The sequence below is a fragment of the Lonchura striata genome, chromosome 4A, assembly GCF_050655825.1.
Source record: "Lonchura striata isolate lonStrDom1 chromosome 4A, ASM5065582v1, whole genome shotgun sequence".
Lineage (NCBI taxonomy): Eukaryota > Metazoa > Chordata > Aves > Passeriformes > Estrildidae > Lonchura > Lonchura striata.
Window position 1 is genome coordinate 15,243,948 of NC_140742.1, and position 21,057 is coordinate 15,265,004.

Genomic DNA, 21,057 nt, shown 5'->3' on the forward strand with positions numbered 1-21,057 from the left:
ATCTGTGACCAAGCCCCAAATACAGATGCTGCCCAGGCAGTCTGGGAGCAGGTTCCACTGCGTGTGTAGGCAGAAGAGGCACCGGCACAGCTCCAGGACAGCCTGGCAGCAGTGGGAACTTGGAAATCCTGCTCCTACCCCAAGCACTCCAGGGAATGTATTTTATGTAACGGTGCCGTCTGCCGGTCCATCTGTCTGTCTGCTTGCTCTTCCCACCCTCTTCCTTGACTCTTCCAGGCTCTGCTGTCCAGTTCCAGCCATGCTTAGAAGGATCTGGAAGCTCCAAGATGTTGTTTTTCTACAATTGGCAGCTGGGTAGAGGTGAAGGGCACAGATTAGTGCTTAGACCCTCTGCAGAAGCAATGGAGAAAGGATTAACCTTTAGAGGCTGTGGCTGCTTTGAAGTGCTCCAGCTGAGGAGCAAGGAATTCTGCTTTCCTGCTGGATTGCCATTTGGTTTTCCATTTGTTCTGCCCCGCTTTACCTGACAAATGGCCCAACAGATGTATGGAGCCTGGGAGAAGGGAGGGGGAGAACATGCAGATTCCCTCATACCTTGGTCACCCAGCAGTCAGTTCAGTTCAGAGCTGTGAATGTGATACCTTCCATCAGCTCTGTAAACACTTCTCCTGCTCCTGAGGTTCCCTTGCCCTGTGCTGAGTGACTGTCAGGAGTCTCATGGCAGCCTGCTCTGGCTGGCATGAGGTCACTCTGCATGGGAGGAGTGGAGAGAGGATGCTTTGCTCTCCAGGGTCCACCACATATGGGACCCTCAGAACAGGCACAGGCTGCACCCCGGGACTTTCTCACCCCCAGCAACATTAAACATGGGAAGTGCTTTGCTGTGCTCCCTCCCCAGCGCCATTGAGACATTCCTGTGCCCTTTTCACTGCTCCTTGCTCGCCGTGCTCAGCTGCTGGCTCAGGATGGGGTTCCCTCTGTGCCTGTCAAGCTCAGGAGCCCCGCTGGCTCCCTCTGCTCCTCCGGCAGGTGATGAAGCTGCGGAAGCTGGCCCAGCAGGTTGCCAACTGCCGGCAGTGCCTGGAGCGCTCCACGGTCCTCATCAACCAGGCCGAGCACATCCTGAAGGAGAACGACCACGCGCGGTTCCTGCAGACCGCCCGCAACGTGGCCGAGAGGTGCGCTGGGCGCGGGATGTGGCATTCCCTAAAATCAGAGGGGTTTGGGCACCTTGCAAAAGGCAGGCCTCAGAGACAGCAGGATGGTGATTAAAGCTAAGCAGTAGCTATGAGATTTGTCAGCAGAAAAAATATACAAGAAGTAGAAAGAAAGGACAAATAGAACAACGGTCTGTGTATTAACGCTTGTGTAGAATAACTTCCTAAGTTGCAGAAAAGTACATCTGGTGTGATGTTAGGAAGGTCTAAGCTTAATAATGGAGCTCTGTGCATTGTATCTTGAGGCTTACAAGCAAGTATTGTATTCAAAATAAGCCAGCATTGTTTTAACCAAAGGTACGTGTGCTTACAGTGATTGGATAGAACTACTGTCAATATGCTTTTGCTTTGTGTGACTGGTCAAAAAGTTTATAAACTAAGTTGTAACATTAAGTTCTTGGTCTGTTGCCTGGATGTGAGCTGCTGGCATCTTCCCATTGTCATAACCATGGAATGAGACTGCATGCCACAGCAGTCCTGTCCCGTTTGTGATTTGTACATACCCCTGGCTGGCGATATGGGGCACTGCTGCTGGAGCTGGCTCCTGCTTGTAGGTCCCTGCCCAGAGATGAGCCAAGTCCCCTCCAGTCACTTCACTGGAGATCCCCAGCCATCCCTGCAGCCTGTGCTATCCTCCAATAAATCCTGGGTTCCCATCCCTCACAGGACAGGTGCTGCGTGGCAGGTCATAACAATACTGGGGAAGCAAGCCCCCTTCCTTGGGGTAGGAAAGTGGTGGAAATGCCAGTCCAAAGGGAGTTCAGGGGCCAGTCAAAGCTGTAAACCCCAGGGATGGAGCCCCCCACTCCCAGGGAACCTGTGCCCAGGCTAGGCCACCTTCCTGGATGGGAGCAGTGGTCTGTAGGTGCAAGCTGTTTTCCTGGCAGCAGGTGAGGCACAGTGAGGCTGTCCCCATCCCTGTGCCTCCCTTGTGCGCCCTGTTGCATACTGATGGTCCCTTCTTTCCTTCCAGGGTCGCCATGGCAACTGCATCCTCGCAAGTCCTGATACCAGATATCAATTTTAATGATGCCTTTGAAAACTTTGCTTTAGATTTTTCCAGAGAGAAGAAGCTGCTGGAGGGACTGGATTATTTAACAGGTGAGTGCTCAGGTGTGCTCCACTCTGTATCTTCCTCTCAATCCCCTGCCCTGTGCTCCACCAAGGGCTGGCAGACCTATTTAGGGGCTTAACCAGTAACAAGTGCCAGGTCATCTGTGGCAGAGCAGGGCCTGTGCTGTCCCCAGGACAGTGACATGTCCCCCTCTTCCTGTTTCACCCTGCTGTTCCTGGAGAACCCATGGAAAAGATCAGAAAGCTTAAAAGTTATGGTCTCCATGACCTGGTGGGGGAGGCTGATGTCCATAAGGATGCAAGAGGAATAAGGATTATATGAGGGTCCATCAGGATTACAGAGGAGGAATGATGAATTAATTAATTATTATACTTCTAAGGCACTCTGTGCTTCAACATTTCCCTTTTCCTGCCCTTTTTCTGGGTCACTTGGTCCTAAATTATGAACCCTTCTGGGCAGGACCTCAGTGGGCCACTCAGTGCTGCCCTGATGCCCAGCACAGACTGATCGCTGCCCTCGGTGATTTGGGAGCAGCAACAGCTGCTGGATCAGCCTGTGCTGGGGCACTGGAGGGATGAGAGCCCCGGGCAGGCAAGGACATCCTCACTCACCAAATCCGATTTTATCATCATGAAGCAGATCAGCTTTCAGTGAAAGATTAGCACAAGCATGTCCAGATCAGTTATGGGATAAAATACTTACTCCACAACCAGTGCAGGGAAATAAGTGGATTTGGAAGAGGGTTTCAGCCTGTTTCAGGGTGGGGGTGTCAGACTTGATGGAGCAGCACTGAAAAAACCCTGTGCTCTGACCTCTGGATGCCTTGTTAAACTAAAAAGTTTAGTTCAGTGACAGATTAAATGAGAGAGTTTTTGGTGTTGAGAGACCATGCCTGCTGCAAGCCCATCTCAGTCCTAACATGAGGGGAAAAGCCCTGGGTTTTCAAGGGGGAAAGCCCAAACTGACCATAGTCTGTGGTCTGTGCCATCCCACAGCCCCGAACCCACCGTCAGTCCGTGAGGAGCTCTGCACAGCCTCCCACGACACCATCACCGTGCACTGGATCTCAGAGGACGAGTTCAGCGTCAGCTCCTACGAGCTCCAGTACACCATCTTCACCGGCCAGGCCAACTTCATCAGTAAGTCACCACACTCCCCTGCAGCAAGGAATCCCATGTTGCCCACACAGCCTCTGCCTGCTCCATCCCTGGAAGTGTCCAAGGGCAGTTTGGAGCAACCTGGGATAGTGGAAGGTGTCCCTGCCCACGGCAGGGGGTGTCACTGGATGAGCTTTAAGGTCCCTTCCAGCTCAAAGCACTCTGGGATTCTGTAAGGAAAAGGTTCTCAGGTTCATCAGTGGTTTGAAAGGCTAGGTATTTGTGGAGGAAACAGCAGCAAAGGATTTACCAAGGGCTAGTGGATCAGAGCAGTGGACACCTCCCCGTGTTCAGGGTCCATCTCTGGTCTGTGCTTGGTGTCATCAGCCCCAACTTGGTGAAGCATCAGGAACATTGGAGGCCCCTGTCCATCTCACAGCTCCCAAATCCCAAATGGATACCTAGGATTGTATGCAGGGCAATGCTGGCTGTTCCATGACTGATAACTAAGCTGTTTTATAAACCCTCTGGAACAGCTCTGAGGCATATTTCCAGGTAATTTTCCATGAAAATTACTGCCATACCTGGTTGTTTTTCCACAGCACCACACATTTGTCTCACAGGGATGGGATTTGATTTGAGGACTGAGGACAGAATCACTGATGGTCTGTGGCTTGTGAGAAAGTTTTATTCCTGCTGTTCCTAGCAGCACTTGCCATTGTAGAAGTGCTGACAGGGTGGCTCAGAGCGGGTGTTTGGGCTGCCGTCAGTCTGTCCCGCTGGCTGGAAGGACGTTGGCACCAGCAGCACGGTGTCATGCCCCCGGAAGGCTGTTCAGTGCACTCTGAAATGTGCAGGAAGCTGCCAGAGAAAGTTCCCTGTGACTTTCCAAGCTGGATCTCACCTCCCCAGCCCCAGCCTTTACCCTTGTTTTGGAAAACAAGACGATGTGTTTCCTTTCCACGGTGGCTGTCGGGTGCCAGTGCCGCTGCAGCCAGACCCGCCCTGCTTGGCTCTCCTCTCCTTCCCAGCTAGAGCACGTTGTCTCCAGCTCTTCATCCTCTGGAAGCCTGGTGAGCTCAGCCACCTCTCTGGCTCTGCTCTTGGATGGCCACCAGCTCCACGTCCCCTGCACTTCCAGCTGTGGACAAGATGGGGACTTGTTGGTGTCACCGCGTGGTTTTGGTCGGGAGGGATGTCTGAAGGTCCCTGTGCTAGCTCTGTGCAGTTTGGGCTGACAGGTTGTTCAGGGCTCGCTCCTTGAGGAAGAAGGACTGTTCAGGGATGGAGCATCCAGTGCTTGCTCACCCTCAGCTATGAGGATTTTGCCCTTTTCCACTCAGGATTCCCCCTGCTGCAGTTTGTGCCCTTGCCCTGGGATGATGCCAGGGAAGGACCTGGCTCTCACCTTTTCCCACATGCCACTTTGGGCACACATGGCTTGGAGTCCCATACACCAAGGGACTTGGGAATGAGTCACCTGCCCACCTCTGGGGTCTGGCACAGGCACTGGGAAAGGGGGAGCTGTGGAGATCATGAGGGTGAGGAACAGGGAGGGCAGTGCTGGAGGAAAGCCTGGAGGGTCACATGTCAGAAATGTCCTTCCTGGCCAGCCAGTAGCCTCCAGGTTGCTCTTTGTACAAAGAGTGAAAAAAACATCAGTTAAATCCCTGAGAAGAAAATTAATAACTTCTTGTCCCTTGCAATAGCATAGTTTGTGTCATGGGACCGTGTGAGCCCTGGCTGAACTCATGGGAAGAGACACTGGAACACTGAGCAGGGGCTGGGAGCCTGACCAGGAGAGGAAATACCTTTCCAAGGTGTGCAGAGTTGGTCTGTGGAACCCATCCCCTTCACGCTTTCATCAGACCCAAGAGTTTGGCAAGAGGCAGACATTTTTGAATGCTACAATAAAAGGATTTTTTTAAGCTTTGGCAAGGGTAGGAGCAAGGAGGTTAGTCTTCAAAGCCAAGCTCTTTGAGGTTGTTTTGCGAAAGAAACCTACTTGGAAGGTCAAGTCCTTCTCCTCTCTTAGCCACCTCGTTGTTCCTGATGGAGCATCCCCAGCTGGTCCTTCCTGCAGGAAGGTGACACCGACCAGGCCGGGCTGTGCGCTCTGACGAGAGCAGCTCTGCGTGCAGCTGCAATCAGGATCACATCTGTTTTATTTTTTACTTCACATCACACTCCCTTGTGCCCCTCGGCCATGCCCATGTGGATCCCAAACCAAATTCAAGATGACAAGGACTGCAACCTGCCCTTGTCCTGCGGCTGAGCCAGCCACTGAAGAGAAATGAATTGAAAGCTGTTGCAAAAGAGGTGTGGAGCATTCCCAGCTCCTTCCTTCCAGCCCTGCACATGTTGAAACCCCCCCTGCAGTCACCCCAAATTCACAATGCACTCCTCACCTCTCACCAGATCTAGGAAGCCTCCAGCTACTTCTTTCACACTTCCTTATTCCTTTTGGCTCAAATCCCTACCCCTGTGCTGGGATAGCTGCCCTGGTTTCCCCTGAGCCCCAGAGCATCTTTGTCCCCAGTTCAGCCACTCAGGTGCTCATGCCAGCTGCAGGTGATCCTCATCCCAGTCATGCAGATGGCAGGAACAGCCTGTGGCACCATGTAAGGCTTTTCCCCTTTCCTGGAGCACTGTGTCACCCCACCTGAGGTACAGCACTACATTTCCACACATGCCAGGCCCTGTAGGCTCAGACACTGCAAATCACTGCAGCAGTCAGCTTGGCACCTCCATGTCTTGGCTGCTTCATTCCTTCCCATTTCCAGAAAGAGTTCTGCCTGCTGAATGGTTTCCAAGTGTCTGGATCCCTTCACTGGGAGCTTATTTTCTTTGAACCACTCTGCAGACCAGTCTATTCAGGGAGCCAAGCATCAGGCTCCCTTAGCCATGGATTATTATTTCCCACCCCAGAGCACTGCGGACTGGGCAAGAGCAAAATTCAGTTGCCAACACATCAATTTGGGTGCAAATGCATCCCTTTGTGCTGCTGGAATTGCATACTGGGGCCCTGGAGCAGGAGGGAGGCTGTCCTGCAGGAGTAGAGACATGGCAGAGAATGATGGGGGGGTGGTGGTGGGAGGATGGTGACCATCACCCCCTCCCAGGCACCAACAGCTTCCTCTGCCATCTGCCCTGGCTGGAAGCTGCTGCTGGCTGCATTTCCCTTTCTCTGCACCCTTTCCCCATCACTTCCCATGGCAGCATCCCAAGATGTCAGCGCTGCAGCCCTGGTCCTGCCTTACCAACAGTGCCTTTGTGTGATAATGGAAGAGATTCTGTGTTGCTGGGATTTATCATCTCTGGAAATTTCCCTGCAGACACTCTGAACCCCCAGGCAGGTGGTAAATCCTTCTGAGGGACACACGGTCATGAGCTCTGCATGAGCAGCACAGAGGCTTTGTATTCTGTCCTTCCCTGGGAATAAATCTCTGCCCCTCTCCTGCGCTGCAGGTCTCTACAACTCCATGGACAGCTGGATGATCGTCCCCAACATCAAGCAGAACCACTACACAGTGCACGGGCTGCAGAGTGGCACCCGCTACATCTTCCTGGTGAAGGCCATCAACCAGGCGGGCAGCCGGAACAGCGAGCCTGCCCGCCTCAAGACCAACAGTAGGTGCCCAGGCACTCAGCTGGCCCTGGCAGGTGGGGGAGGAGAGTTTCCAGGGTGCCCAGGGTATGGCTGAGTGCTCCCTGGGAGCAGGCAGTGGGATGGAAACACTGTGTTGTTAAATCACTGCAGTGCCCGTCTCCCTTGGTGCCTCCGTTCCTTCCCTACCTCAGGAATGGTGTCCTGATTCCCCGTGTGGCACCAGGGGCTGCCATCAGCCCTCTGCTCCTGTCAGCACCCATCCCTGGGGTCGTAATAGTCCATTCTTCTGGTGGCTTTACATCCCTGGGCTTTTTGGGGCTGATGCAAGGAGTCACAGAGCAACTGTGTTCTTGTGTGTGGCTTAGCTTGCACAGGTTTGGAAAATCGTAAGGTTGAAAAGTGTCTCCATGGTGGTGAATGGGGCTTTGCAGCCACACACAAAGCAGAAGTTTTTTCTTTCCAGTGCCCTGGGGATGCCAAGGAAGGTTAAATGTGTTTAGGGAAAGCTGAGCTCTGAGAGCAGTGGAGCTAGACCAGTCTGTCCTGGCACAGACAGAGCTCCAGGGTTTGTGGCAGAAAACCGTTTTCCATTGAAAAACAGCAAAGACAGCAGAAGCAGTGGCACCCATGGCCTGAAGGCTGACACAGGAGGGACAGTGTGAGATGTTGGGGGAAGAATAAGTTGTCTCTCCAGGCTGCCTGCCCCGTGCCTATGCCTTCCCAGTGCTTGCATGTCTCTTTGCGCTCCTGGTGAGCACAGCCCTCCCATCTGTCCCTCTCCCAGCAATTGCTTCTGCCTGAGTAAGGCTTTCATGATGATTTCTCACCTCTACCTCCTCCTTTCCTTTTTGCGACATTAAACTGCATAAAACAACGCTGAGGCAGTGGGGCTGAGGGAGCTGCTGAAGAGCAAACTCCAACCCAGTCTGCCTGTTCATTAAAAATTGATCCCTCCTGCAGCTGCTGTTTCTCGCTGCTTCCCCGGCTTTGGGAGGCGCCGGCTCTGGGATGAGGAGTGGGCAGCCTGGGAAGCTGGGAGTGAGGTGGCAGCTTCTACTGGACAGGGTCTGCTCTCTGGGATTTTAGCTGAGTGCCAGTCACCAGATGTGGGAATTCAGAGCTTCCCTCTGGCTGCCCTGGCTGCCCTGGGACCCTGGCAGGGGTCAGGAACCCCCCTGGACAGAGTCCCCAGAGACACTGGCTGGGATCTCTGTCCATGGAAAAGAGTTTTCAATGTTACAGGATCAATTACAAGCTCTGAGTGTTTGATATGAGTAATAATTAAGTGTGGCATGGGTGCAAAAGTAAAATTTTAGGATTCTAGATTAGGGGTCCAAAGGGCACAAGATGGAGGAAATTGGGTGTGACTTGTCCTTTTTCTCCTTCTTCATGCCCTCCATGTCTCACTGTGGTGTTGGCATTTTTCTGTTGGTTCAGGCTGGGGACACACTGTCCAACGTAGGTGACAGATATTGGCACGTTCTTGTAAATCCAGCCCAGGGAGTTTCTGGTATTTAATGTTTGTAACATCCCACTGAGGGCAGAGCCCCACACGCTGCCCTGCAGGACAGAGCTGGGCAGGGCAGCAGAACATGTTAGAGATAAACAGAATAAACAACCTGGAAACCAGCACAGACCAATTATGGCTTCTGCTTTGGCAGCGGGGCTGACAGACAGAGACTTTCTACAATCTCAGAATCATCAATACCACAGATTCCAACAACCAGAGCTGCCAGCACAGCTCCCAGGGCTCCTGCTTGGGGATGCACTGGGTTCAATCAGAGTCCAGCCAGGTGTTGAGCCCCCCTTGCTGCAGAGACGTGTCTGCAGCAGCCTCTTGTGTGTTTGAACCCTGGGGCAGCCCCACCTGAGACACTGCACAGGTTATGTGTGATTGTGGGTTTGCATGTGCTAAAGCCCCTTCCACAAGGACCTATCCCTCACTTCCCACTCAGGTGTTGGGCAGGAGAGGCATGAGGCATTGATGGGCACATCCCACTCTGCCACCAGTTTGGTGCTCCTCTGTATCTGTGTTCATGGAAATTTCTGAATTCCTGAAAGTTTGATTTAGCCAAATATATGGATATAATATACATTGATTTATTTCCTTCTGTGGCCAGCTTCAGGGGACGAGGGCTCCTTTGAGTGTCCAGTGGCTCTTTGCTCCTGCTGGTTTTTGGGACCAGGGTTTCTCCTTTTCCTGTGGACAATATCCAGATATCACACCCATGCTTTCCCACTGCTGTAACCTTGGTGGAAGTGTCAGCAGCTCAACACAGAAAGGGCCCATTAACATATTTCACAGCCAGTTCTGCTCCTGAAGGGATGTCTGGAGAGATCTCTCCATCGCCAGAAGGTCAGTGTCAGGACACATCGATTTCTGCAGCATCAGCGCTGTCAGTGCTGGCACTAAATCTGCATCCCTGAGCAGAGAAGCTTGAGAGAACAGGTTTGGTTTAGTGACAGAGAGACCATCCTCTGCTGAGGCTGGGCCTGAGCAGGACTTACTTAGGAGCAAGTGTCCAAAAGTAGCTGAAAGTGCTGGAATGCAGGGACAGCCCCTGCTCTGGCCATAAATAAAGTGCAGGGAAATGTGTTTTACAGCCCTTGCCTTGGCCACTGCATCCTGGTCTTATTTTCCTTCACAATTCTGGCTTTTCCCGATTTCTGCATATCTTGGCAAGACCTTAGTGTGCTACAGGATGGCTCCATCCACATCCCACGTGAGATGTCAGGAGTGGGTTTGATACCTGAGCAATGGGCTGCAAGATCACTATTGCTGACTGAATCATGTTAGTGCAGGTGTTTTTAAGGGCAGGATGAGTCCTGCAGAAGCTTCCCAGCAGGGAATCTGTGAAAATTTAGATGGATTTATGGCTTTCCTGACTTGATGACTCAGCAGTACAGTGCTGCATCTTTGTTTCTTTCTCTGCCAAAGGTGATGTCTTCAGGGAAGACAGGATGGTGCTGGCAGCTGTGCTCTGTGGGTGTCCTGTCCCCACAGGTGGCATCTTGGATGGCTGGGGGGCATAGGCACACTGCCACTGCAGGCAGAGAGGAAGGACAGAATGCAGGAAGGGCTGGCTTTGTGTCCCTGTGTCCCTGCAGCTTTCTTTGCTCTCTGGACAGAACGTGGTGGGTGCCTGCAGCATCCTTGGGTGCAGAGTTCATACCCATCCCTTCTTTCTCTCCACACATTTTGAGCCAAACACAGTCACCAGCTGTCCACCCTCTCCACCCATGCCTGTGTCCCTGCAGCCAGAGGAGTGGGGCACAGAGGAGCTGCTGTGCTGCAGGGCACCGGGGGCACCCCTGCACTGACCCCAGTGGGCTGGGCTGCTGGTCCTGGATCTGGCTGAGTGCTGGATGTCTTCTCCTGCTCCTGGGGATCTCATTCCAGTAATTTCCATAGCTGTTACGTAAGGCAGCAGGCAGCCTGTCCTTGCTGTCCCTCTTGGTGGGTAACAGGAGCTGGTGAGCCCAGTGATGGGTGCAGGAGCCCTGTGAGGCCCAGGGGAGCAGGGTGGGTGTCTGGGGTGCTGCAGCTCCAGCACACACCTCCCTCTACTTGGCTCCATCCCCACATTCCACTGACCTTGACCATGTTCCTGGCTGCCTCCCCTTTGCTCCCTCACACCCAGTGCCAGACAGGATTTCCTCTGCTCCACTCTGGCTCTGCGGGGAAGGGAGGGCTGGTCCAGCTGATAAATGCTCCAGGGGTGCAGCCAGCTGTGTCCAGCCCTGAAGGCAGCTACTTCCCCACAGCCCCCAAGCTTCATGCAGGGATGACCAGCAAAAGGCTGTGAGGAATATCCCAGCAAGCTGAATTTGTGGGATAAAGGTAATCTGAGTGACCAGCCCAGGAGCTGCACCTTAATGATGAGAGGAAATGTTAATGATGAGAGGAGTTATTGCAAGCCTTGGCTCCCTGCAGGGCAGAGCTGGAGGGCTGGAGACAGTGACTGGGAGGCACAGAGGCTGCTGATGGTGGGGGAGCAGGGAGTGAAGGCTGCAGTCAAGAGCCCACCTTCCTCTGGCATCTCCCATGCTGGGGGGTTGAGGTTAGGACCATTATGACCTCTGTGAAGTCTGTATTTTTTCCCAGTGCCAGAGTGAGATTTTGGGCAGGGTAGCAGGTGCCTGCCCTTCACACTCACTGCCTGTGCATGCAGTTCAAGCACTTGCTCCAGCACATGGCAGCACAAACCAGTGATAAGGGCTGGGCTCCACTTCTTCACACTGACCTTAGCAAGGGGTTGCCTTCGGAAAGAGAGCTGTGAGTGTCTCTCTCCTGATGGAGCCAAGTATTTTTATACCTCACTTCCTCAGAGCTTGTCTCTTTGCATTACTGCCAGGAAAAGATATGGCAGAAAGATCAGAGCAGCCAGAAGAAGGAGGGGGCAGGTCACTCCCAATTTGCAGCTTTACTCTCAGGCTTCTCAACTCAATTATTCAGCAAATTGGGCTCCAAGGAAAACCAGCACAAGCTACCATCAGGTTATAGAGCACAGCACAGATGAGCTCTGCTCTGCAGCTGCAATGGTTGCTGATGTTGCAGCTCTTTGCAGACGTTCCCAGCTGTCCTGGGGTTCTCCTTGTGTGTTTCCTGGCTGTTCTGGAGGTCTCCAGCCCAGGCTCAGCACCCAGTTGCTGTGGTGGTGTCATTGTTTCTTCTTGCTGGGACCGTGTCTGTAGCCAGAAATGGGCGTGTGAAGGAGGACACAGCTAGTCATGCCCCGAGCTGGGTACCAAAACATGAGGCTGAAAGCATTGGCAGGACTTGGGGTGTTCTCTGCAGCTGTCATTTGCTTTGTCCTGAAGCAGGTGAATCCCCATGGAAATGCTCTCCAGTGTCTGTGTGCACTTTATTGTTTTACTGCATCTCCTGTGAAAACACAGCAGCAAAACCCACCTGAACTCAATTTGCTTCTTTGTAGCATCTTGGGGTTTTGTTTGCAAATCCAGGGATAGTCTGGGACTTTCAGAGGGAAATCATGAACAAAAAAAGGAGGTTGGTTGAAGCATTGTGACATCACCCAGATCTGGTCTGGCTTTGGGGAAAACACCCAAGCAAACCACCATTAAATATGCAAAGCTGAGAACACGGGATGTGAAGAAGCCCCGCCAGAAGAAATGATGCTAATTTGTGTTATTAGCATCATTCCTGCACCGTGATGCTAATAACACAAATCCTAATCCGTGTGTCTCCTCCCCACAGGTCAGCCATTCAAGCTGGACCCCAAGATGGCTCACAAGAAGCTGAAGATCTCCAACGACGGGCTGCAGATGGAGAAGGATGAGAGCTCCTTGAAGAAGAGCCACACGCCGGAGAGGTTCAGCGGGACCGGCTGCTACGGCGCGGCCGGCAACGTCTTCATCGACAGCGGCTGCCACTACTGGGAGGTGGTGGTGGGATCCTCCACCTGGTAAGGCACCACCTGCGTGTGGGGGATGCTTTTCCAGTCCAGCCTTTGCCAGAGGTGCCCACCCTGTGCCCTTTTACAGCAGGTGGGCTCTGAAAGCACGGGGTGCTGTAGCAGCCAGGGCTGGGCTTGGTGCTGTGCTGAGGCTGAGCACAGCTTCTCCTCTCCTGCAGGTATGCCATCGGCGTGGCGTACAAGTCAGCCCCCAAAAACGAGTGGATTGGGAAGAACTCCTCTTCTTGGGTCTTCTCCCGCTGCAACAACAACTTCGTGGTGCGGCACAACAACAAGGAGATGCTGGTGGAGGTGCACCCGCAGATGAAGCGCCTCGGTGTCCTCCTGGACTACGACAACAACGCTCTCTCCTTCTACGACCCGGCCAACTCCCTCCACCTCCACACCTTCGAAGTCTCCTTCATCCTGCCGGTGTGTCCCACCTTCACCATCTGGAACAAATCCCTGATGATCCTCTCGGGGCTGCCTGCCCCGGATTTCATCGATTACCCCGAGCAGCAGGAGTGTAACTGCCGGCCCCAGGAGTCCCCGTACGTGTCAGGAATGAAAGCCTGTCACTAGGCTGCCCAGGCCTGCCCGTGCCCCGTGGCAGCGCTGCCGTGCCGGTGGTGCCCGCTGGCAGCCGTGCCAGAGAGCCACTGCAGCGCCCGAGCAGTCGAGCACCATCCACACCCAGCTCCATCTTACTGTCATGGAAAAAGTGGAAGAACCTCGAACCACAGCTGGAAATCAGCTGCTGTTGGTGAGCTCCAGGGTGCGCAGGAGTGGCTGGGGCAGCTCTTTGGTGGTTGCTCCCATCTCTCCCCAAGAAGATTGTCACCCCGATGGTTCTGTCTTCCCTTGGGGGGTGGAAAGGCCAGGGCAGGTTTCAGGGTGACCTGAGGTGCCATGGTGGTCAGGGAATGGCTCGTGCGTACCACGAGGTTGGGACAGGAGGGGTGGGCTCTGGAGCCTGCTGACAGCTGGTGTAGGGACCAGAGCACTGAGCAGCACTTTCTGGGGAGGACACTTTCCGTGTGGCTGAGGTGGCTTCCCTGGTGGGGTGGAAAAGGCTTGGAGCCCTCGGCTTGGTGACACTGGCAGTGGTGGTGTGGTGGATGGTGGTCCTGTGGAGGGAGGGTGCTGGTCTGTGGAAGTGCAGAGGGCACTGAGGGTGTTCCTGGTGGCTGTCTGTGCTGCAGATGGCATGCTCCTGGTAATTTTTGGGGTCCTGCAATGGAGAGCCACCGACCCCCCAGCCCACCATCTCCTCCTTTGAGAGCTTACCAGTAACTGGGGAGGCCTGCATCCTTGAGAAGCTTTGGTTCCTGGCACAGAGGTTTGGCAGCTGCTCCTTCCCAGCACAGGGTCTGGCCAGCAGTGCCCTGCCCCACATAGGTCTCCGTTAGTGTCCTGTCTGGTGTCCCAGCAGCAGAAACCAGAAACTCATCTTTCTACTCTGAGCCCACAGTAGAGTCCTGCTCAAAGACTACCTCTATGCTCCATGACCCAAAATCTCAATTTATGACACTGAATCTTGACTTCTGGTTTGTTCTCCACCATGCCAGGGGATTGGACTGGGTGCATTTTAAAGATCCCGTCCAGCCTAAGCTATTCCATGATTCTGTGCTGTGAGTGTGGAGCCATCCTGTTCACTCCGTGGCAGAGGACTGAGTGTCCCAGAGGCTCAGAGACCCTGGCTACTGGGAGCTCCTTGGCTGTCTCCAGTATTCCCAGTAACCACAAGCATCAAGTCCCCTGGCCAAGCTCCAGTCTCCAGATTTTTTTAAGAGGGCAGGAGGAGCTGGGCTGGCACACAATCCCTGTTGCCACCATGGGAGTCTGTGGCACAGTTTGGAGCCAGTGGGCACGTGAGTGGCTGGGACACTGGGGGCAAGGATTTCAGGCATTATGGTAGCCCAAGGCAGCTGATGCTTGGCCTTTGCTCTGTGACATTTGAAACCCTTTTGCTCCTCTAGATGTGGTGCCTCAGTGGGACTGGAGACCACTGAGCTGGGACCTCCCAGCTCTGCCAGCCTCTCCCTGTGGAGCTTGCTGATAGGGAACTACCCCTGCTTGTTGAACCTGATTTCCTTCTACAACAGGGTGATCCACCTGACTGATCCAGGGAAACCATGAGGTGGAATCTTTTCAGACTCTAGCAGGCTTTAGGAGTCTCTCACAGGATCCTTCTGGACGAAATGTCCAGCCCACAGCTGGATAAACACATCACGGGGTGGCTGAGAAGCTGGCTCATGGGTCAGGCACAAAGGGTGACATCAGGCTGGCACTAGTCACTTGTGGGGTTCTGAAGGGCTCCATCCTCAGCCCTGTGCTCTTCAACATCTTCATTAACAGCCTGGATGCAGGACTGGAAGGGATACTAAATCAGTCTGCTGGCAGCACTAAACTGGGAGGAGCTGCCAACTCTCTCAGGGGCAGAGTGGCCCTGCAGAGTGACCCAGACAAATGAGACAGATGGGGAATCACCAGCCATGTGAAGTTTAACAAGGGAAGGTGGTAGGTTCTGTGCCTGGCATGGGGAACCCTGATTGTGTGTATGAACTGGGAGACAAGAGGCTGCAGAGCAGCTGGGGAAGGGCTGCTGGTCCATGGCCACTTGGATCTCAGTCAGCCAGGAGGGAAATCCCTGTCCTGGGGGCATCGGGCCAGCTGGGCCAGGGAGGGGATTGTCATGCTCTGCTCTGGACTGAGGCAGCCTCGCCTTGGGCCCTGAAGACAGTTTTGCACACCACAATATTAAAAAGGCATGAAGCTATTGGAGAGTGAGCAAATAATGGCTGTGAGGATGGAGGAGGGTTTGGAGGGGTCTTGTGAGGCGTGGCTGAGGTCACTTGGTTTGTTCAGCTGGAGAAGAAGAGAGGGGAGGCCTCTGTCATCTTCAGCTCCTCCCAAGGGGCAGTGGAAGGGCAGGTACCCCTCTCTTCATTCTTGTGGCCAGTGACAGGACTGAAGGAAACAGCTGGAGCTGAGTCGAGAGAGGGTTAAGTTGGATGTCAGGAAAAGGTTTTTCTCTCAGGGGGTGGTCAGGCACTGCTCAGGCTCCCCAGGGAATGGTCATGGCCCCAAGGCTGCCAGAGGTCAAGGGGCATTTGAACAATGCTCCCAAAAACAGGGTGGGGTTGTTGGGGTGCCAGGAGTTCAACTCAGTGATTCTGATGGGCCCCTTCCAGCTCAGCCTACCTGTGATTCCAAAGCCCAGGCTCTGGGAGTGAGTGGCTGGCTTGGGCAGGGCTCCTGGGGCTCAGCCCACGGGGGCTGTGCCAGAGACAGGTTGAATTCATCTGGAGCCAGTTCAGAATTCATCTGGTGCCCCCTCCCAGTGACCTGGCCAAGGGGATGTAACTGGTGAGTGTGGTGGTGACAGCTTTGCCCAGGAGGAGAGTGTTCCCATGCCATCTCTGTGTGTCTGGGCTGTGGTTTTTGGAAAAGGGAGGTGGGCAGCACCTTGGGGAAGGATCTGCTGCCAGCCCTGCCAAGCTGAGAAGGGTTTCCCTCTGATCCAGGCTGCTTCCCCATGGTGCCTGGCAGGGCACAGGGGATACACCCTCCTTCTGCCTCCTCCTGATCCTCCTGAGCAGAGGAGCAGCTCTGCTCCTCCCAGCCCGGAGTGTTGGAGCTCAGGGAGGGTCAGCAGGGCACGCCTGCCGTCCCCACAGCCTGGCTCATGGCCCCGTGTCACTTTGGGAGGCTAAATCACCCTTTTAAGTTGGATGTTTTTCATGGGGAGGTCTCATGGAAGTCCGTGCTGGTCCCATGGGGCTGCTGATCCTGTGTCACCCCAGAGGATCCAGGCACTGGAGGGGGATGCTGACCCTGGCAATGCTGAGGATGGCACTGGGAGCATTCAGCATCCTCAGCTCAGAGACCATGAGCCCTTAACGTGACATTTGCACCTGATGAAATTGCACTAATTGTGGGAACCCCTGGCCCCCACACGTGTCTCATACCCGGCCAGACGGGGCTGGGGGAGCCCCACACCCTGAGCAGGGGCTGGGGCCTTTCCCAGTCACCCACATTGTCCTCTTGTGGTACTGAAAGCAGAGCCCACCCAGTTGTCACCATGATTTGGGGAGCAGCAGCCCCATCCCTGGGCCCTGCTTAGGACATGGAGGGGGGCTCAGCGTGCTGCTGCTGGTTCCTCTGCTCCTGGTGACACCAGTGCTCAAGTTCGGGATGTGTGGACTCCTGGCTTCCCTCAGCCTCCCCTCCCACCTGTAACATTCCTGCTTCCATTTTACTTGGGGGGAGGGCTGTTCTTCCTGTTGGGTTTTCCCTTTTTGTTGGTTTTTTTGCAACTTCTTTGTTAACATGTGTATATATATAAATATATATATATATAAAATATAATATAATATAATATATATACGTTACTGGGTATGTCTGTGTGTGAGGAAGGCCATAAGGTGAGGACAGCCCTGGGATCTTCTTGCTGGCCCTCACAGCATTTCCCAAACCTGGCCATGCATCCAGAGGAGCAGAGGGGATTTGTGGTGCCACCCAGCAGCAGCTTCCCTTGTGCTGGGCTCAGCCCAGCCCGGAGAGCCGGTGGGGTGGCCAGGCACAGGGGGTGCTAAAGTTCCATCCAAAACCATCTGTACACATAAATATCGAGCACCCTGCTGCCAGCCCCTGGGTGATGTCGCATTATGCAGGACACTGAGTGTGCCAGTCTGCCCTTTCACCAGTCCTGGGTGGCCACAGGGGTTCTGGACATCTCTGAGTGCCAGCCATGTCCTGGAGCTCTCATCCACCACTGCCTTGGGAGGAGCCTCGTGTGGGGGAGCACAGGCACACGAACCTGCAGAAGACAGAGCCCATTTTTGGAGCACAAGCGCCTGAAATATTTATGAAGTGGAAAACATACGGTGCAAACCGACACTGTGGAATTAAATATTTCTTGCTTTATGCCTTTGCTCCAGGCTTTTCCTGTTAAAGATAAACCACCAGCACATGGAGGCTGCCTGGAGGATGAGTTGCTGTTTCCACTAGGAACAAACCTGTGGTGTTTGCACTGGTCAGAGATCTGCCCTGGCTGTGGGTTGTCAGTGACCCACAGCAGTGATGGGCTGGTGCTGGTGCTCCTGCTTCTGCCCAGAGCCCCACACGAGGAGTGGGGAGCTGCAGTGCCCAGGGCTCACAGCCTCCATTCCCAGACATTTTATTCCCTGGTCCAGAGACTGGCAAGTAGCCCCAGACCACCACAGCTTGCCAGGGGGTTGTCCCAGCCCCATCCCCTTCATCCGTTCCATCACTCTGCTCCAGCCTGGTTTGCTGCATGTCCTGGGACAAATGTGGGGGGTCTGGCAGGGATCTGCAGGTGGTCCCGAGCTCTGGCCACTTGTCAAACAGATCCCAACACAGGTCCCAAAATCCAGAGGTGCCCCAGCACTGGTGAGGAGCCCCCATGGCAGGAGAGACCCAGAGCCCAGTGAGCACCCAGCGAGCAGCAAGACCACAACAGGAGCAAAAATCTGGCTATTCCCAGGTATAAGGGGACACAGATCCTCTCCTTTCACCATGGGACATTCGTCCCTGGGAGAGGACTTGCTCCCCTATCCATGGCATTGACACAGCGTGGGAACTTTCTTTCCTTTTAAACTGAAAATTAAAACCTTCCAGAGGAGAATCATCCCCCGAATGGCCAGAGATGGGCACTTGGATGGCACAGGCTCTGCGGGGAGAGGTGAGGCACCCCCTGAGCCTGCCGTGAGCACAGCCCCGCGCCGCCCACCAGTCCCGGGGAGCCTCCTGGTTAATCCTGGGCAGCTCAGCCTGGCTGTCACAACAGCTCCACAGCCTGGACCATCTGCTCAGAGCTTCCAGAAAGGCAGGAATTCTCTGCGGGGATGTGTCTGACACGCTGCTCCCCCATGCTGCTGGCAGGATTGCTGCCTGGCCACGGCTGGCCAGGATGGATGCTGTGCTAGCCTGCAGGGCTGGGGCACAATGGGAAGGGCACACCTTGGCAGAGCAGGGTCCCGGGGCTGCCGGGACTCACACTCGCCCATCCCTCCTGCCTGCAACCCCGCCGGAACGAGAGGAAGCTCTGGAGATTGTCCATGGTCTGTGCTGAGTGGGGAAATGAGTCCTGGGAGGGGAGGATGCATTTTCCTTGAGGGTTCCATAGGCACACTTCATTATCCCTTAAACCCATGGGTTTCATTAACCTGAAACCCATCTCCAGGACAAACCCCAGCCCAAGGCAAGGCCCAAAGGGATGAGGAATATTGGGACAGCAGAGCTGGAGGCTCGTCCCTGCTGGGGCTGCTCAGGCTGGCTGGGCTCAGAGCCTGCTTGGTGCCAGCCCGAGGAACAGGCATGACTGGGGGGTGCTGGGCAGGGCAAGAGCAGATGGCAAAGGATCAGCCTGTACTGAGGTGGTGCCAGGGAAGAAATGTGGCAGTGTCACCTCTGGCTGTGCCAAAATTCCCTGAGAGCCATCCCCACCGTGGGACTGGCCCCACGTTCCCTCCTGCCAGTGCCAAACGCTGCTCCAGCCCTCAGGAGTGCTGGGGGTGGCCCAGGGCTCTCTGTCACAGCTCCTGCAAACCAGGGGCAGCTGATTAAATCATCCCTGCTCACCTCTCGCCCAGCCAGTGGCAGCATGAGCCCAGGAAGGAGCTCTTCCCTTTCTCTTCCTGCCTTATCTGGTGCCTTTCCCTGTCAACCTCGGGTTTCTAGGAAACGGCATCCCTCGTTGTGAAAGCCAATTTAAAACCATCACTCACATGGCAGGTTGTTTCATGGAAAGGAAAAGGCTGCTCTGAGATGATGGAATGAGCTTTGCTGCTGCTTTCCAGGAATGTGCTTTAAACACAAGAGGTTTCAGCGCCACAAAGACTGAAAATCAAACCAGAAGTGCATTCCACAAGTCAACCAGGAGGGGAAAAAACAGTATATGTTGTGGGCTTGGAAAAGCTAATGGCAGGTTTTGGGAAACTGAGGAGAAGGTTGGTGTTGGCTTTTTACTTTTAATTTCTTTTGTAGTTCATTAAATAGGAAATTCTAAAAATCCCTCCCTTGAGAAAGCTTAAAAACACACTGGGAGCCCTGGGGCTTCCCCCCTGCTCTGGGAAGCTGCAAAGTGAAGAGAGAAGAGAAATCACTGGGCTTATATAGCGAGTGATCAAGATGTCTCATCTGTCCTGTCTGCAGCAGCAATGGCTTGCACTGGGGTGGGATAATCCTCACCAGGAATACATGCTACAGCTCTCCCATCCAGGAATAAAAATCCCTTTAACTGGTGATTTCACTCCAGGCTGGGAAAAAAAAAAATACATTAGTTAAATAAATGGACAGAAAAGAAAATTACACCCTGACCTGCTCATAGACTGCACAGGGCAAATGAGTTAGAGTCTGAGCTGGCCCAAATTAATCCTTAGTGGAACTTAATTTTAAATACTCATCTGAATAACCACCCCCTAAAACTGAATGTTCTTGATCATTAGACTGAGCACTGCTTAATATTCTTGGTCTGGCTATGGAGTGGACAACACCTGGAATGAGACCAGAAGCCTTTATTGAATAATTCTGGGGTTTAAGACATGTGAGAGGGAGTGAGAGAGGCGGGAGGGAGGTGGTGAGGACATCAGTGCTTGTGTCTCAGACCAAAAATGGCTGCAAGGGGAGCCTCAGGAGTTTTCCTGAGCTGCAGGAACCCATTTTGAGTTGCAGGAACTATCCTGAGCTCGAGGAGCCTGTCCTGAGTTGCAAGAACTGTCCTGACCCACCTGGGGCAGGCAGCTCGAGACTCCAGCCCTTCCTCAGCCCTTGCAAATCCCACCCGGCCCCTCTCCTGAGAACATCCCAGCCAGGCTCACCACTGCATCCTCCAGGCTTTGGAGCCAGGCAGGAGCAGCACAGGGACTGATAATGGAACTGGGTCCAGTTCTCCATGGCAACGAGCAAGAACTGGGTCAGTGCAGGATGCGAGGAGCCAAGCACTTCCAGGAGTTTTAAAAGTAAACACCAGCCAGAAAATAAGGCACGAGGAGCTGGGGTGGGGGCAGGGGGACCCTGGGACCCCCAGAGCTGAAGCAGAACCCCCATCACCACATGTCACAGAGAGCAGAAGGGTCCCAGTGCTGCCCAGGGAGGGGGGCACAGGAAGGCTCCCGTGGGTGCTTCTGAGACAGTGGGTGCAGGGGCTGCCTGGTCCCCGAGGCACACCCAGCCCTCCACAGCTACAGTGAGCTACTGAGCCTCAAAAATTCCCTCAGCCACGGCCTCCCTGCTCTCTGCTCCCCTCGCTTTGAGCCAAGTGCCTTCTCTCCACATGGCCCTTGCTCTCCTGCCTCCCTGGCTCTAATTTGTCCCTGTTTATTTACACAGGCAAGCAGGCTGACATCCATCACTGGGATTCTCTGTGCAGAGGCAGTCTGTGTGAAAATGCTCATTACAGCTCCTCCCTGACAGGAGCTGTGCTGGGCTGGCTGCCTTTGATCAGGCAGCTGCTGGGATGGAGCCTGGCTCCGTGCCTCAGCCGCTGCCTCTGCTCCGTGCCCAGCAGTGCCTGGCAGAGCCTGCAGCGTGCCCCTGCCACTGCTCAGTGCCACTGCACAGTGCCCCTGCCACCACAGCCCGCCAGAAATCACCTGAGTGATGGGCCCAGGCTGGGCTGAGGGGGCAGCAGCCATGGGGGAAGTGGTTTGAGCAG

At 54.3% G+C, this 21,057-nt stretch overlaps 1 protein-coding gene across 3 annotated transcripts in view; it reads left to right on the forward strand.

Annotated features, from left to right (window-relative positions):
- Window positions 1-16,762, forward strand: part of MID2 (midline 2) — a 65,843-nt gene extending 49,081 nt beyond the window's left edge. For all 3 annotated transcript variants that reach the window (XM_021547800.3, XM_085570710.1, XM_085570711.1), the window contains exons 5-10: window positions 991-1,139; window positions 2,152-2,279; window positions 3,249-3,392; window positions 6,819-6,980; window positions 12,179-12,386; window positions 12,557-16,762. In XM_021547800.3, the coding sequence (XP_021403475.1) occupies window positions 991-1,139; window positions 2,152-2,279; window positions 3,249-3,392; window positions 6,819-6,980; window positions 12,179-12,386; window positions 12,557-12,959 (1,194 nt within the window). In that variant the 3' untranslated portion in view covers window positions 12,960-16,762. The remainder of the gene's footprint in view (window positions 1-990; window positions 1,140-2,151; window positions 2,280-3,248; window positions 3,393-6,818; window positions 6,981-12,178; window positions 12,387-12,556) is intronic.
- Window positions 16,763-21,057: the final 4,295 nt, after the last annotated feature.